The sequence below is a fragment of the Typopeltis vanoorti genome, chromosome 24, assembly GCF_054136105.1.
Source record: "Typopeltis vanoorti isolate ZY-2024b chromosome 24, IOZ_Tvanoo_1.0, whole genome shotgun sequence".
Lineage (NCBI taxonomy): Eukaryota > Metazoa > Arthropoda > Arachnida > Uropygi > Thelyphonidae > Typopeltis > Typopeltis vanoorti.
This window is the reverse complement of record NC_143572.1, coordinates 59,575,710-59,590,454: the sequence shown is the minus strand read 5'-3', so window position 1 is coordinate 59,590,454 and position 14,745 is coordinate 59,575,710. Positions and strand designations below refer to the sequence as shown.

The following is a 14,745-nucleotide window of genomic DNA, read 5'->3' as shown; positions in this document are numbered from 1 at the left end:
CTAGTTTCTTTGATGTGCTGAGAAGGCCACTAATGTGATGTGTTTATACCAAGAGGAACTGGAGGTAAATGTTAGTCCAAGCAAAGAGATCTGATCTTGTCTGGTGATTTGTGTGTTACTGAGGGTAAGGGTAGGTGAGCTCAGATCTCTTTTGAGAAAGAAAAGGCAAGACTGTGTTTGGTGACATTGAAGATGACAAGGTTGTCCTTGCCCCACTAAAGGATAGCATGAAGATGAATGTTTAAGGCACTGGTTGTACATGATCTTGTAGCCTGGGATGTCAGAGTAATACACGGTTTGTCAAATGAGTAGGATGAGTGAAGAGTACTACTGTCAGCAAAGCTGTGGGTAGGATTAGTGGTGATTGCAAGTAGGCCAGTACAGCATGATCACTGTCACCAATCAATATTTGGACAATTTTAGCCACCATAGTAATTACTCATTTAGTACCTATCAAGGTAATTGGTCAATGCACTTTCTTTGTCCCCCAGAAAATGAAACTCCAGTAACATACTGAAACATATCTTTCTATCCTGTTACCCTCAATCTCACTGTCACATGAGACATAATGTCTCACATGAGATATTATGACCATTACTGCTTTCACGAGTTTCTATCCTAACTAAATGCAGGTAATCTGATATTGATATTGTACTCTCTTTATCTCTCTCTCTCTCTAATAAATAAAGGAAAAAAAAAAAAGGATTAAAGAGATCCTTAGCCAGCCCACCCACTGTACTAAAATCCTACTGGTTTAAAACCTTTCATAGATGGGAGACAAAAAAAAAAAAAAAAAATCGTAAATTAATAACACTAGCAGTGGAGTCTGATCTATCATAGTACCAAATTCAAAATACATTTCAGAAAATTATAATGAATGGTAAATATTTATTGCAGAATTGCCAGCATAAATTTATTATTAATAATTTATATTTTTCTTTCAGTAAATGCTGATGGAATAGTTAATAAAAATTCAACTGTTCAAGAAGTATTTGCAAAACTAAAGAAAAAAAAAAAATTATACTTACCTGTAGGAACTGACACCATAGATCCAAGAATTTAAATCTACCAGATAAGACTATATTCCAATAAGCTACTGCCATATCCAAATCTGGAATAGCAAAATAATACACTGACTTACCTAAAGAAAATATTTTTAAATAAATTTTTTTGTAAATAAAATGTATACTTCACTCATTAGCAATCAGTATATCAATCTGACCAACTACTTTCCACTCCTCTGACCACACATGTCTAGCTTCACAGCTAGTCATCAAAGTGTTAATCTTGTATTAACACTGTAAATTGCACTGCATTATATAGTCAAGAATTTCAAAATCAAGAATTTGATTTTTTTTTGTATGAATTGATTTCATTAAAAGCATTTTTCTACTCATTACTGTTGAGACAGTCTGGTCAACATTCTAGACATTCCTACAATAATCGCTGATGCAAAACAAGCAAGCAATAAAACAGTACTATATTTCCAAAGATGCACCAATTCTGCAACATAAATCATGAAAATCGTAAGCTTTTATGTGCAACTGTGTTGTTAAAAACATCAAGAAACTGGATAAAATATCTGCAGCTAACTGGCTAGGGCTTCAATTTCAAATAATATAATACTTTAATGCATCATTTTATAACATTTCAAGGAACAGAGACTAAACAGTACTACATTTAAATGTGTTATAAATATAAAAGCATTCATAAATTTAGTTCTGCTGAGTGGCATTTGATATTAAATGTTATGTTTTCATCATCAAATTCATGACATGTACCTGCAAGGGGCATATAGGATATTATGACATTAATAGACAAAAAGCTTACATCATTACTAACTTCCTATTTGCAATTTTCCTCCAATCTGTTACCTGGATCTTTTCCCTGCCATCCTGGCAAAGAACGCTAGTTTAGCTAATCTATCCTCTCCCATTCTATTTAAGTGGCTGTACCACCTGAGATTAGCTCTGCTAACACACTCCTGAATGCTAACAATGTCAAGTTCTTTCCTAATATCCTTGTTTTTAATATGATATTGCCACTGATACCATCTATTCATGCCCTTAAGTTTTCTCAGGACTATCATATCTGTGGTCTCTAGTCTTTAGTCAAGTGTTTTATTTCTAACCCAGCTCTCAGATGCATAAATTAAAATTGGTTTGAACACTATCTTGTATACACTAATTTAGTGTTTTGACTAATTTCTCTTATACCATAGAAATTTATTCAGTTGACTTCTTACCATACCAGTTTTGTTGATGCTGTTGTCTATTTCCATATTTACATCTTCACTAAAAAGTGTGCTTAAGGTGGAAATGTTTTACTTGTTCTATAGGTTTTCCATTCACAATGCAGTTAATATTTTCAATGTTTCTGCCTATTTTCATTGTCTTTGTCTTGTTATGGCTGATTTTCATACTAAATTTATTACAACAGTTATTCAATTTAGTGAGGGAGTCTTGCAGACTTGTACTGAATTTACTTAAAATTATAACATCATATGCATAAAGTAGAGCTGAGATTAACATCTCCAATTTTGATACCGCTTTCCTTCATAACATAAACCACATAGATAATGAATAACAGAAATGATAACGTACATCCTTGTCTGACACCAGATTTAACATTAAACCATCTTCCTGTACTTCCTTAGATTCTATCTGCTGACTTACAACTCAAATAAAGACTAAGTATTGCTTGATATAATGAAAATAGGCAGAAAATCTGTAGCATTCTGAATGGCTTTTCTCTTGGCATCTTGTCATATGGCTTTTGCAGGTCTACAAAACTTAAATACAGATCTTTGTTATATTCCCATGATTTCTCTACTTGTCATAAAGTGAAAATCTGATCCTGAGAGCCTCTATTTGGCCTCAATCCAGCTTGTTCTTCACCAAGCTTCCATTCTACAATCCTTCTCAACTGTTTCTCAAGTATATTTGCATAAATTCTTACCAGGAACACTCAGTAAGGAAATATATCTGTAATTCTCACATTCAGTTTTATTTCCATTTTTATATATGGGTTACATGGTCAACAGCTCTACTCCAATCATCTGGAATTCATCCCTCTGATCAGGCCTGATGAACTATGCAGTGCAATGCAGCCGCTGCAAGATTTTTATACCTCTGTACTTTTCAGTTGTCCGTGTGATTAGCCTAGTGGCTTTGCGATTCGCAACCATATGCCTGGGGAATTAGTGTTGTAGGTTCGATTCTCATCGACAACTTGAGGAGCTAAAGTATCTTCCTCAGCCATAGCCAAGTTAGCCAGTCTTGGGCATGGACAGCAGGATTTTTTCCAAGTTTATCAGTGGTTTTTCACCCCACAAGCAGGCAAACCGGCACCATGAACACACAGGGTACAGTCATAGGATATAGTACGGCATGGAAACCACCTTGCTCATAGTCATTTTCCTAGATGGTGGTGTATATATAGCTGCCCCTAAACAGCCAAAAGATTATAACCACAACTTTTCAGTTAAGTGGTAAATGATTTTTATTGCTCAAAGTGAAAAAGTTCCACATTTGGCCTCTAATGCAGGGTTCCTGGATGAACTGAATTTCCAGGCACTCATGGCATTATTATATAACAAGTTTGCAACCTTGGTGGGTAGAACTCACATAAAAAAAAAGAGTAAAATAAGACAATTACATCAAAGGAATCCATTTATTTCATTATCCAGAGGACACAGATCTTTAATAATTTTTTTTTTGAAGTCAGTGCGGTTTTTACCATAAGAGCTAGTGTGGTATTCCAAAGAAAATTAGAAAGTCATGCTCTTCCTCCACATCTCTATGGTCTCCCTAAGGTTCATAAAGTTAGCTATCCATTACATCCTATAGTTGATCATATCAGCTTTTCCAATTATCTTTCTAATTTTCTTGGAATGTCTCACTAGCTTTTATGGTAAGCACTAACTTCAAAGAAAATTAAATTAAAGATCTGTGTTTTCTGGATAATGAAATAAATGGATCCCTTTGATGTAATTTCCTTATTCATTAACATACCACTTCAGAAAACTCTTCACTTTTTTACAAGCTGATTTCCCTGAGGACATTGTAAACCTGTTTAAATTCAGCATCAATGTAGGCTGTTTTACATGGCAGAATAAGTTGCACAAGTAGATTGAAGGAACAGTGATTCCTGGGCATTCCTATCTCATGGGCTTTAGCTGATTATTTTATGGAGCATTTAGAAAAATAACTTCAGCACCATATTCCCTCAATCTTGTATCTAGTTTTATTCATGGATGATCTTTGCAGTTTGGTCCTACTAAGAGACAAAATTACCACAATTTCTGGATGAAATAAACTCCGGATTCATTGAATGTGAATCTAACAACATTCTTTCCTTTTTTTTTTTGGATACCTTAATAATCCCTTCTACTACAACAGGCAGTACTGCATTTTACATTTATAGAAAACCTTCCTTTACTGGCAGATACATCCATTACACATTGGTATTATCAATGTCTTCTTTGTGTTCAGAGCTTGTGCAATCTGCTATTCTGATTCCCTTCAGTTAAACAAATTAAATAAGTCACTTTGGTGACTAACAATTATAACAAAAATACCATCCAGAAAGGAATCTACAGTTATCATCCATCAGCCAACCAAAATCTGATGTGAAAAGAATTTTTTTGCCCTACCTTAAAGGAAAATAGGACATTTGAACAAATTTAGCCTATTTGGCTTGAGATGGTGGAATGAATGCAAAATATTCTCACCCTTAACACAACAGGCTATGGATTCAAATCCCACTCCAGGAGTGGATGTTTTATGAAAGTCTTTAGATGGCAGATGATTTCACTATCTGGTGCAAAAATACACCCCTGGCTATTAAGAAGCCTTAAGTTGCTGGGAAAAAATACCATGTTATTAATGTACTAGACTTACAGCTTTCACTAAAAGTAATACTTTTAAGTAACAAAAGTGATGACAACTGGCTACAATTGTATTTCAAAAATAAATAATCTAGTATTTCAATCTATTTAATCTCAAATGGGGGAAGGGATAAAATATACTAGAAGTATTAAGTACTTTCAATAAGCAGAACCTCCATCAAGATTGAGTGGTTCCTGGAATTTGAATATGAAAGTTCTGAAACTCTGAGCTTGGATTGACACATGTAAACATGTAATATATTAAACTTTACTCCACACTTTTTTTTTTTTGCTTTGCTTAACAAATGTATACCATTTGCTGTCTAATGTGTCAATCAAATAGTCTCATGTCTGATCTCATTTTTCAGCTCATCAACTTTACCTTTCTCTTTTGGAAATCATGCTGGTAACACTTTTTCTGAAGTTTATTAATGTTCTCCCCCCCCCCATACAAATAATGCTGAAATAATAAAAGAATAACTTAAAGGCTTCATTTGACATTAAAACTTATTTAAGGAAGAAAGGATAAAATAACCAATAAATATCAATGTACCCTAGTTGGCTATATTGATAGCATCTTCACTCTCTTTCACCAAGTGAGTGAAGATGCTATTTGTTTATTGGAGGCATTAAATGGTTTTAAACAATTTCAAAATATTTCATGTGTGGCTGCAAGATTTCCACGTTATCTGACTCTTAGCATGCTCATGGTATTAAATGTAAGATAAATTTACAACCTTTTATGAGTCATATTTGTGTAAAATAATATAGGCAAACTAATGTCTGCACTATAAAACTTTCAAAAGAGTACCATGTACATGTAACTTAAGTGACCTCTGGCAGGTCTATTTTAATAATTCATTATTTAAAAAGATAGTTAGAGCTGTTTTAAATTATGCTAAATAACCAACATTTAATCTTGTCTGTACAATCAAGTGTATTCTCTAGCTGGTTTGCAAGTTATGTAGGATGAAAAATCCGAAATTCAAGGAGGAATTTCAGATTGAAACAGCTAAATCACTTTTAGCACTTATAAATACAGGAATTCCTCACTTTACTCAGTTAATGTATCCTATTAAAATAGCAAGCTAAGTAAAAACCTGTTAATTAAATATAACATGCAATAAAAAAAATTATAACTCATCCATGGAATTTCACAATCTATACTAAATTTTTTAAAATACATTTGTTTTGACCATTTTTACTGGAAATATAACTATAAAGAATAATAAAATGTTTGCATAAATTGCATGATATGTATTCATTATTATACATACAAATGTATTTAAATAAAAAGTATTTTCTTGAGAAATGCATGTGTTTGAACATGGTAGTTTGAAGTGACTTGTTTCCTTATCTGTGCATGCATTATAACAGTAACAGATCATAGCTCTGTTTACATTCCAGTGAATTAGCATACAATAATCAAGGTTAGAGTTAATATCTGCTTTAAAGTTTCAACAACTAGAAATAATTCAAGCTTTTACTCTAAAGCGATAAATTTTGCTTTTTTTTTTTTTAATCACTTGTCACTATTTCACTCCTTTTATCCATAGTCAATGCTGAAGGATAATTTCTTTAATATAAAATCACTTAAAATCACTAAAAAAATGTTTACACAAGGCAACAGACAATTAGTTTAATTTATTAATTTAATTTATCTAATTAATTTATTGAACTTACTAATATTTCACAATTTTCTAATCTACATCATCAGAGCAAAAAGTGCAACTGTGATAAAATACAGCAACTCAATTATATTATAAAAACAAAATTCAAATTATTAGTTCCAGATAATCAGACTCAATGCGGTCTTAGAATGACTGTCTCCCAAATCTTTGGCAAATTACTTCATTAGTATTTGTTGAGATTAGAGGAGTGCTTCACAGCTAATGCTGATTCTAAAAGTAGTCTCTCAGATCTATAGAAAATGCAAAGCCAAAGTTTCCTTCTTTCATTTATTCCTATGTGAAAGATTATTCAGAGCATGGTCTGTTTTGCAATACAGATACTCTTTATGTAGAGTATGTTCTTCAAGGTAAATGATAACTGATCTACCAGTCTGTCCAGCATTAGCCCATGAACTTAGCATTAATACTTGTACAGATCAGCAGCACCCACAATGAGCTTGTGAAAATAAACATTGTCATCACTTTACTGGAAAAAGATCTGAAATAATAAACTAAGAACTGTGGTCAATCCTCGACACAATCTCCAAAACTATAGTAACCAAAGAATCTGAAAAAAGTCAAAAACCATCAATTGAAGGAAACATGGGGACTCTCCAACAGTGAAAAACATTTTAGCTGCAATTATGGCAAGAACACCAACAGTGAATTTATTTTCACAACTGCTTATGAAAGATGCTACCAATGTCCTCAAGCTGAAGTCATAATTCCTGTCCCCTCACCATTGGCTAATATTCATTTGGATGTGGCCAGAATCCCAACTTCCTAAGAGCAACATTCCACATAAAGAAATTTTAGCCTTAAAAAAATAAAAATAAAGACATTCACTGTCATCAGGAAACAAATGGAATATAACAGAAAAAAAAAAGCAATCTTAAAGACTCATCTACATACCAGATTATACATCAAAATCTACCAAATCTCAGAAAGAAAGAAAGAAAGCGTATAAATTTTAAAAAAAAGCTACATCTTAACCCCCCCACCCCCACCAAAAATAAAATATTACAGATACAAACCATCACATATATATGAAGTCCCAAAAATTTACAAACACAGTATCCTCTTTGTCCAATAGTTGACAACACAGATAGCCCCCGTCCCTCTACAGACTTGCCAAACAATTAGAAAAATCAGCTCTCTCCCCATCATAGGTAATTCTAAATGGAACAAGGGTATGCTGAATGGATAAACCTGACATCTGAAATCAGGTTTATTCATTTCAAGTTATAGCAACTATAATGGTTCAAGTCCATTATAGTTGCTATAACAAAAGCAACTATGGCTATGAGGCAATAGATTCCTGTCCCCTCCCCCCCTACTAGCCAATTTCCATAAGGACTTTCTAAAAACCCACTCAATACAGCTACACAAACCAACAATTTGGCTAAGCTATGTAATGTTTTTGTTATTATGGTTAATGGCCTTGACATACGTTTTTAGTAAATTTAAACAGCCAACATCAAATATATATATATATATATATATATATATATAAAACAAAGAATATAGTGCATATCCCTATCCCTCTTGTAACCAAAACACAAGATTACGGCAAAACTATTCCCATCAATCATCGTCAAATTCCTTTTATGTACCCTTAGAGGGTGATGGGATAATTATGATAGTACTACATGAAAAATTTACACCATTACTAACTTCCAATCAACAATTTTCTTCCAAATTAATCTGTTATCTGTCAAGAATCTAACATGATCAATTCTTATATTTGTCTTTTAAGGCGTTTTTATTACTGTATCAATTCATCTATATCTTAATCTTCCTCTGGGTTTTTTCCCTGGCAACTTAGCAAAGAATGCTTGTTTTCCTAATCTTACCTTTCCCATCGTGTTTAAGTGATACACCTGAGATTAGCTCTAGTAACATATCTACAAATGCTAACAATGGCAAGTTCTTTCCTAATATCCTCATTTTTAATGTGATTTTGAAGCCTTCTGTTCACTCCACTAATCTTTCTCAGAACTGTCATATCAGAGGTCTCCAGTTTGAACACTGTCTTGAACAAACCAGTTCAAAAACTGGTTTGAACACTGTCATGTATACAGTTAATTTAGTGTTTTGACTAATTTCTTTCTTATACCATATAAATTTATTCAGCTGACTTTCTACCATACCAGCTTTACTAATTCTGTGTCTATTTCCATATTTAATTTACTATCTTCACTGAAAATTTGCCTAAAATAGCTGAAATGTTTTACTTGTTCTATAGATTCACCATCAAGGATACAGTTGATTTTCACTGTTTCTGCCTATTTTCAGTATCTTTGTCTTCTTTTTTGCAGATTTTCAAAACAAATTTAATAACAGTTACTCAGTTTAGTCAGGGAATCTTGCAGACTTGTACTGGATTTATTCAGAAGTACAATATCATCTGAACAAAGTAAAGAGGTAAGATTAACATTGCCATTTTGATGTCAGATTAAATATTACTCTCCTTCATACTGCGATCTATACAGATAATGAATAACAGTGGGGATGATGTGCAACCTTGTTGCACACCTGATTTAACATCAAATGATCTTCCTGTACCTCCTTCAATTCTAATTGCTGACTTACAGCTCAAATAGACTATGTATTGGTTGATATAATGTCCTATTTATATAACTGTAGCATTTTGAAGAGCTTTCCTCTTGGCACGTTGTTATATTGTATTTACTTTAATATAACGCACACTTTTTTTTTTTTACTCAAAATTAAAGTTAAAAAATCATGGTGTGCAAGATATATAAGAGGATTTTAGGAAACTAAAGTTTTTAAGGAAAAAACCTAAATTTACATTTATAATTTAATCCTCAATATTCATTATATTTTATATTTGGAGCTTTTAGTGAAAATGCTTCCATAATTAAACTATTTCTGGTGAAATCATATCCCAAGTTCTCAAAATCCAGTTGCGCAACAGTTCTAATTTATTTATTTATTCATATGGAGTTTCCTCCCTTTTCTCGCCCATCCCTATTGGGGCGAGTTGAGCCCCCTCTTGGGGGTTAAGTATTTATGGCTGTAGAGTCGTGTGTTCACGGGACCGGTTTGCCTGCTTGCAGGATGAAAAACCCCAGATAAACTGGGGAGAAACCCTGCTGTCCGCACCCAAGACCGGCTAACTTGGCTATGGCTGAGGAAGATCCTTAAGCTCCTCACGTCGGTGACAGGAATTGAACTCAGGACACTCCTTCCCCAGGCATATGGTTGTGAAGCGCATAGCCACTAGGCTAACTCTGTGGACACTTCTAATGATAGTCTCTTAATCCAGTCCCGTGCAAGCCAAGATTGAGTAAAAGTCAATGCCTTCACTCCATCTCTATACATATGATTGGTGCAGTATTAACAAAATAACGTGACTCAACGGCAAAGGCAAGCCGACAACTGTTGAGTTGAAATGCTGATTTTCTTCAACTGAATTCCAAAATATCTGACACTGCCATAACATTCAGTATCTATTTCTTAAAGTTTTAAACTTTTTTTGTATGTGAAACTTTTTATTTTTATTATTTTTTTTTTTTTGTAAAGTAAAATCAGGGGCACAATATATATGCGAAGGCAAGTTATATTCGAGTAAATATGGTATGCCTTTTCCAGATCATCATCATCATCAAATTCGTGCCATGTACCCTCAAGGGGTGTACAGGATATGATAGTACTACATGAAAAAAATTACATCATTATTAATTTCCTATCTACAATTTTCCTCCAAATCAGTCTGTTATTTGTCAAGACTCCAACATTATCAGATCTTATATTTCTATCATCTAAGGCAGCGCTTCCCAAACTGTGGGCCGCGGCCCCCTTGGGGGCCGTAGGTTTTGTTGAGGGGGGGGGACCGTGAAATAATGAAAACAAATTTAAAATGTTCTAAGACTAAGTAGATTTTTTTTATTTTAAAAGAAAGGTATTTAACTTTTATTATTTATTATTTCTTTTTTGTTATTTTTTATATTTTAATGGAAAAATTCACACATGGTGTTGGTTCACAAACTTTGCTTCTTGCGTATTTCGGCGCTTAATGAATATTAGTAAATATTGCTTATTCATATGTTTCATTTCAAAGCAGTGGTTAATTGTATTTACTTCGAATGCTCTCCAGGGAAGCTATAAATCTTCCTGTCCCTTTCATCACAAGCGTTCGTAATCAGGGACTGTTGATATTGACTTTATATACATATCAAAACTCGTTTTATATTATCACTGTCATCCAAACTAGTTTTCTGTTACTAATAAAAGTTTCGCATATACTTCGAACATGAAAAAAAAGCTTAAACAAGTTCATGTGGGGAGATAGTAATTCTCTTGCAGTGGTAAACAACATACCCCCCCCCAACAGCCACTATACTGCAGAGGCAATAAAAACAAGTACTTTTATTATGCCAGTGAATAAGGTATCAGGAATCTGTGTAATATATTTCTCAACAAATCGTGCAATTAGAGACAACTGGGATAAAAACACTAATTAATGAATCACATGTCCCCTCATACAGAAACTATGCTGTATAGACTGAAACAAAGCCATGGGCAAACACAGTATCTAACTAAAAACTATTGTTATTAATTAGATGTGTGTAAGTTCGATTTCCCAAGGCAGCAATAAAATTCAACCGAATGTGTTAAAATTCGTAAAAGTGTTAAAACTAAGTAATATATATATATAATGAATGTTATGGAATTCGGTTGAAGAGAGTTAGCCTATCAACTCAATTGTCAGCTATGCTTTTATCTTTCGGTTGCGCGATCTTTTGTTAATACCACACCAATCATATGCACGTTTTAATAACCTGCCTTTGCTGTCCTGTTTCACGTTAGGCTTAATTACCGTAAAGGGAGAAAAGTCACAAAAGAGAAAAATGTTCCTGGTCCAGGGATTCCCTTATTCAGGCAATATTCACCAATTTCATTTTACCAGTCTGTGGTGTGCCAGTATCGGTAAGTGGTGATATTATTTGATCTAATCTATGTTAAAAAATTTAACCCTCAAATGGATAAGTGGCTGATAAAAAATATAAAAAATTCCCGCATACAATCAGAAACAGACTCAAAAAAGGACAGTATTTCATATTTTACCAGAACAGCCCGCATCGTCTTCAGAACCAAATGGTAAGAGGCAAAAAATGTAATATATGCATTTAATTTTTACAATATTCGCTGTGCATGTTTTGTATTGAATATAAATGCAATAAATATTATAATAATATATCTCTCTATTACGATTTTGTTTCGAGGGGGACCGTGAAATATTTTAATTTTTGCAAAGGGAGCCATGACATCCAGAAGTTTGGGAAGCACAGATCTAAGGCACTTTGTACCGTATCAATCCACCTATATCTTGGTCTTCCTCTAGGTCGTTTTGCTGCCAACCTGGCAGAGAATGATTGTTTTGCTAATCTTTCCTTGCCCATTCTATTTAAGTCACCATACCACCTGAGATTAGCTCTGCTAATGCATTCCTGGATGCTGACAATGTCAAGTTCTTTCCTAATATCCACGTTTCTAATATGATATTGCCATTGATGCCATCTGTTCACGCCTATAATCATTCTCAGGACTCTCATATCTGCGGTCTCTAGTCTTTGGTCAAGTGTTTTACTTCTGACCCAGCTCTCAGATCCATAAGTTAGAACTGGTTTGAACACTGTTTTGTATACAGCTAATTTAGTGTTCCGACTAATTTCTCTCTTATTCCATATGAATTTATTCAATTGGATTCCCACCATGCCAGCTTTGCTGATTCTGTTGTCTATTTCTATATTTAATTTACCATCTTCAGTAAAAATCGTGCCTAAATAGCTGAAATGTTTTACTTGTTCCACAGATTCTCCATTCACAACACAGTTGACATTTTCAATGATTCTGCCTATTTTCATTGTCTTTTTATTGCTAACCTTCATACCATATCTATTACAATAGCTATTCAATTTAGTCAGAGAATCTCAATAAATCTGATCCTGATGTTATACTTCTCAATAAATCTGCTACAGACTTGTAGCAGATTTATTGAGAAGTATAACATCATCTGCATAAAGCAAAGAGCTGACATTAACATCTCCAATTTTCATATCATGTTTAATACCACTTTCCTTCATAATGTGATCCATATAGATAATGAATAACAGAGGGGATAATGTACATCCTTGTCTCACACCAGATTTAACATTAAACCATCTTCCTGTACTTCCTTCAATTCTAACTGCTGACTTACAACTCAAATAAAGACTAAGCATTGCTTGATATAATGCCCCATTGACACACCATATAACTGCAGCGTATTGAATAGCTTCTCTCTTGGCACCTTGTCATATGCCTTTTCCAAATCGACAAAACTTAAATACAGATCTTTGTTATATTCCCATGATTTCTCCTATTTGTCATAAAGTGAAGATCTGATCCTGACAGCCTCTATTTCGCCTGAATCCAGCTTGTTCTTCACCAAGCTTCTCTTCCACAATTCTTCTCAACCGTTTCTCAAGTATACTTGCATAGATCTTGCCAGGAACACTCAGTAGGGAAATACCTCTGTAATTCTCACATTCAGTTTTATTTCCCTTTTTATATATGGGTACTATGAGAGCTCTACTCCGATCATCGGGAATTCGTCCCTCTGTCCAGGCTTTCTGAACTATGCAGTGCAGCCACTGTAAGACTCTTATACCACCATACTTCAGCATTTCTGGTCGCATATCATCTACTCCTGCTGCCTTTCCACATTTCAAGTCTTTGATGGCTTCAAGTATGGATATGTATTTCTGACTGCATGCCTGCTCAGTGTTTTTTTATCACTGTGCTGTCATCTCTGCTTGTTTCATTTAGCAGTTTTTCAAAGTAATTACTCCATACTTCAAGGATATCTTTTTCTCTCGTTTTCATGTCACCTTTATCATCTCTAATTCCTTTTACAGCACTCTTTCCTCCATTTCTAAGCTTCTTCAACAACCTCCAGAATATTTTGCCACCTTCTTGATATTTATTTTCTATATTCTTGCCAAATTCCTCCCATGACTTTTGTTTAGCTAGTTTTACACACTGTTTAGCATTCTTGCATTTGTCTCTATATTCTCTAAGAGCACTAGCTGACTTATTTGAGAGGAACTTTTGATATGCTTTCTTCTTTTCCTTCATTGCCTCTTTAACTTCCTGTGTCCACCAGTGAGTTCTGATTTTTTTTATCCTTACAGACAACCTCACCACATGCCTCTCTGGCAGAATCAATCAATGTTTTCTTCAGAGTTTGCCACTGAATCTCCAAGGTTTGATTCCTGTTCTCAAACTCTTTCATTTTTTCTTCAATAATCTTTGTGTATTTTAGTCTACAGTTCACATCTGAGAGCTGCTCAACTTTTATTCACTTTAAAACTTTCTTACATGTTATTCTTTTCAATATGTAATTCAATTTTATCCTGCTCAAGAATAAATAGTGATCACTTCCAATTTGAAATCCTCTGTACACTCTGGTGTCCTGCACCAGGGAGAAAACATCACTATCAACAAGAACATAGTCAATGAGACTTTTCTTATTCCTAGCCTCTTCTCTCCATGTAAATTTGTGCACATTTTTATGTTGGAACATGGTGTTAGTAATAACCAGTCCATGTCCTGAGCAGAAATCCAACAGATATTTCCAATTATCATTAGCTTTGCTCTTTTCTCCAAATTTTCCCAAAATATTTTTGTATGTCTCACAATTATTTCCTACTCTGCTATTTAGATCCCCAACAAGGACCAACTTTTCATTTTTCATTGTGTCAGTTGCTTTTTCTAAAGCCTCAAAAAATTCCTCCACTTCTACCTTAGTAGAACCTTCTGTGGGACCATAGGCACAAATAAGTCTCATTGTCCAGTTCCCCATTCTCATATTTGCCCACATTACTCTACTTGAGACTGACTGCCATTCAAGAAGATTAGCCTCGTATTTTGTGTTGAATACTATGGCTACTCCTTCTTTTCCTTGATTGTCATTGCCTGAATATAACATTTTGTATTTATTGCTCAGAAAGATCTCACCAGTTTTGGTCTTTTTTGTTTCAGTCACCCCTATTATGTCGATCTGGTACTTATCTAATTTCTCAGCTAGTTCTATTTCTTTGCCATTCAGGCTTCTTACGTTGATAGTACCGATCTTTAACTCTGGTGATGTTGAGTTGGGGTTTGTTTTCAGATTTGTTC

The 14,745-nt window shown here is 34.0% G+C and overlaps 1 protein-coding gene across 3 annotated transcripts in view; it reads right to left on the bottom strand.

Moving 5' to 3' along the window:
• SCCRO (defective in cullin neddylation 1 domain containing SCCRO) overlaps positions 1–14,745 on the bottom strand; it is a 126,072-nt gene that overhangs the window by 87,665 nt on the left and 23,662 nt on the right. For all 3 annotated transcript variants that reach the window (XR_016550422.1, XR_016550421.1, XM_090413651.1), the window contains exon 5: positions 1,029–1,111. Coding sequence is in view for 1 of the 3 variants with exons in the window: in XM_090413651.1 (XP_090269777.1) it covers positions 1,029–1,111 (83 nt within the window). In the remaining 2 variants the exon portion in view is untranslated. The remainder of the gene's footprint in view (positions 1–1,028; positions 1,112–14,745) is intronic.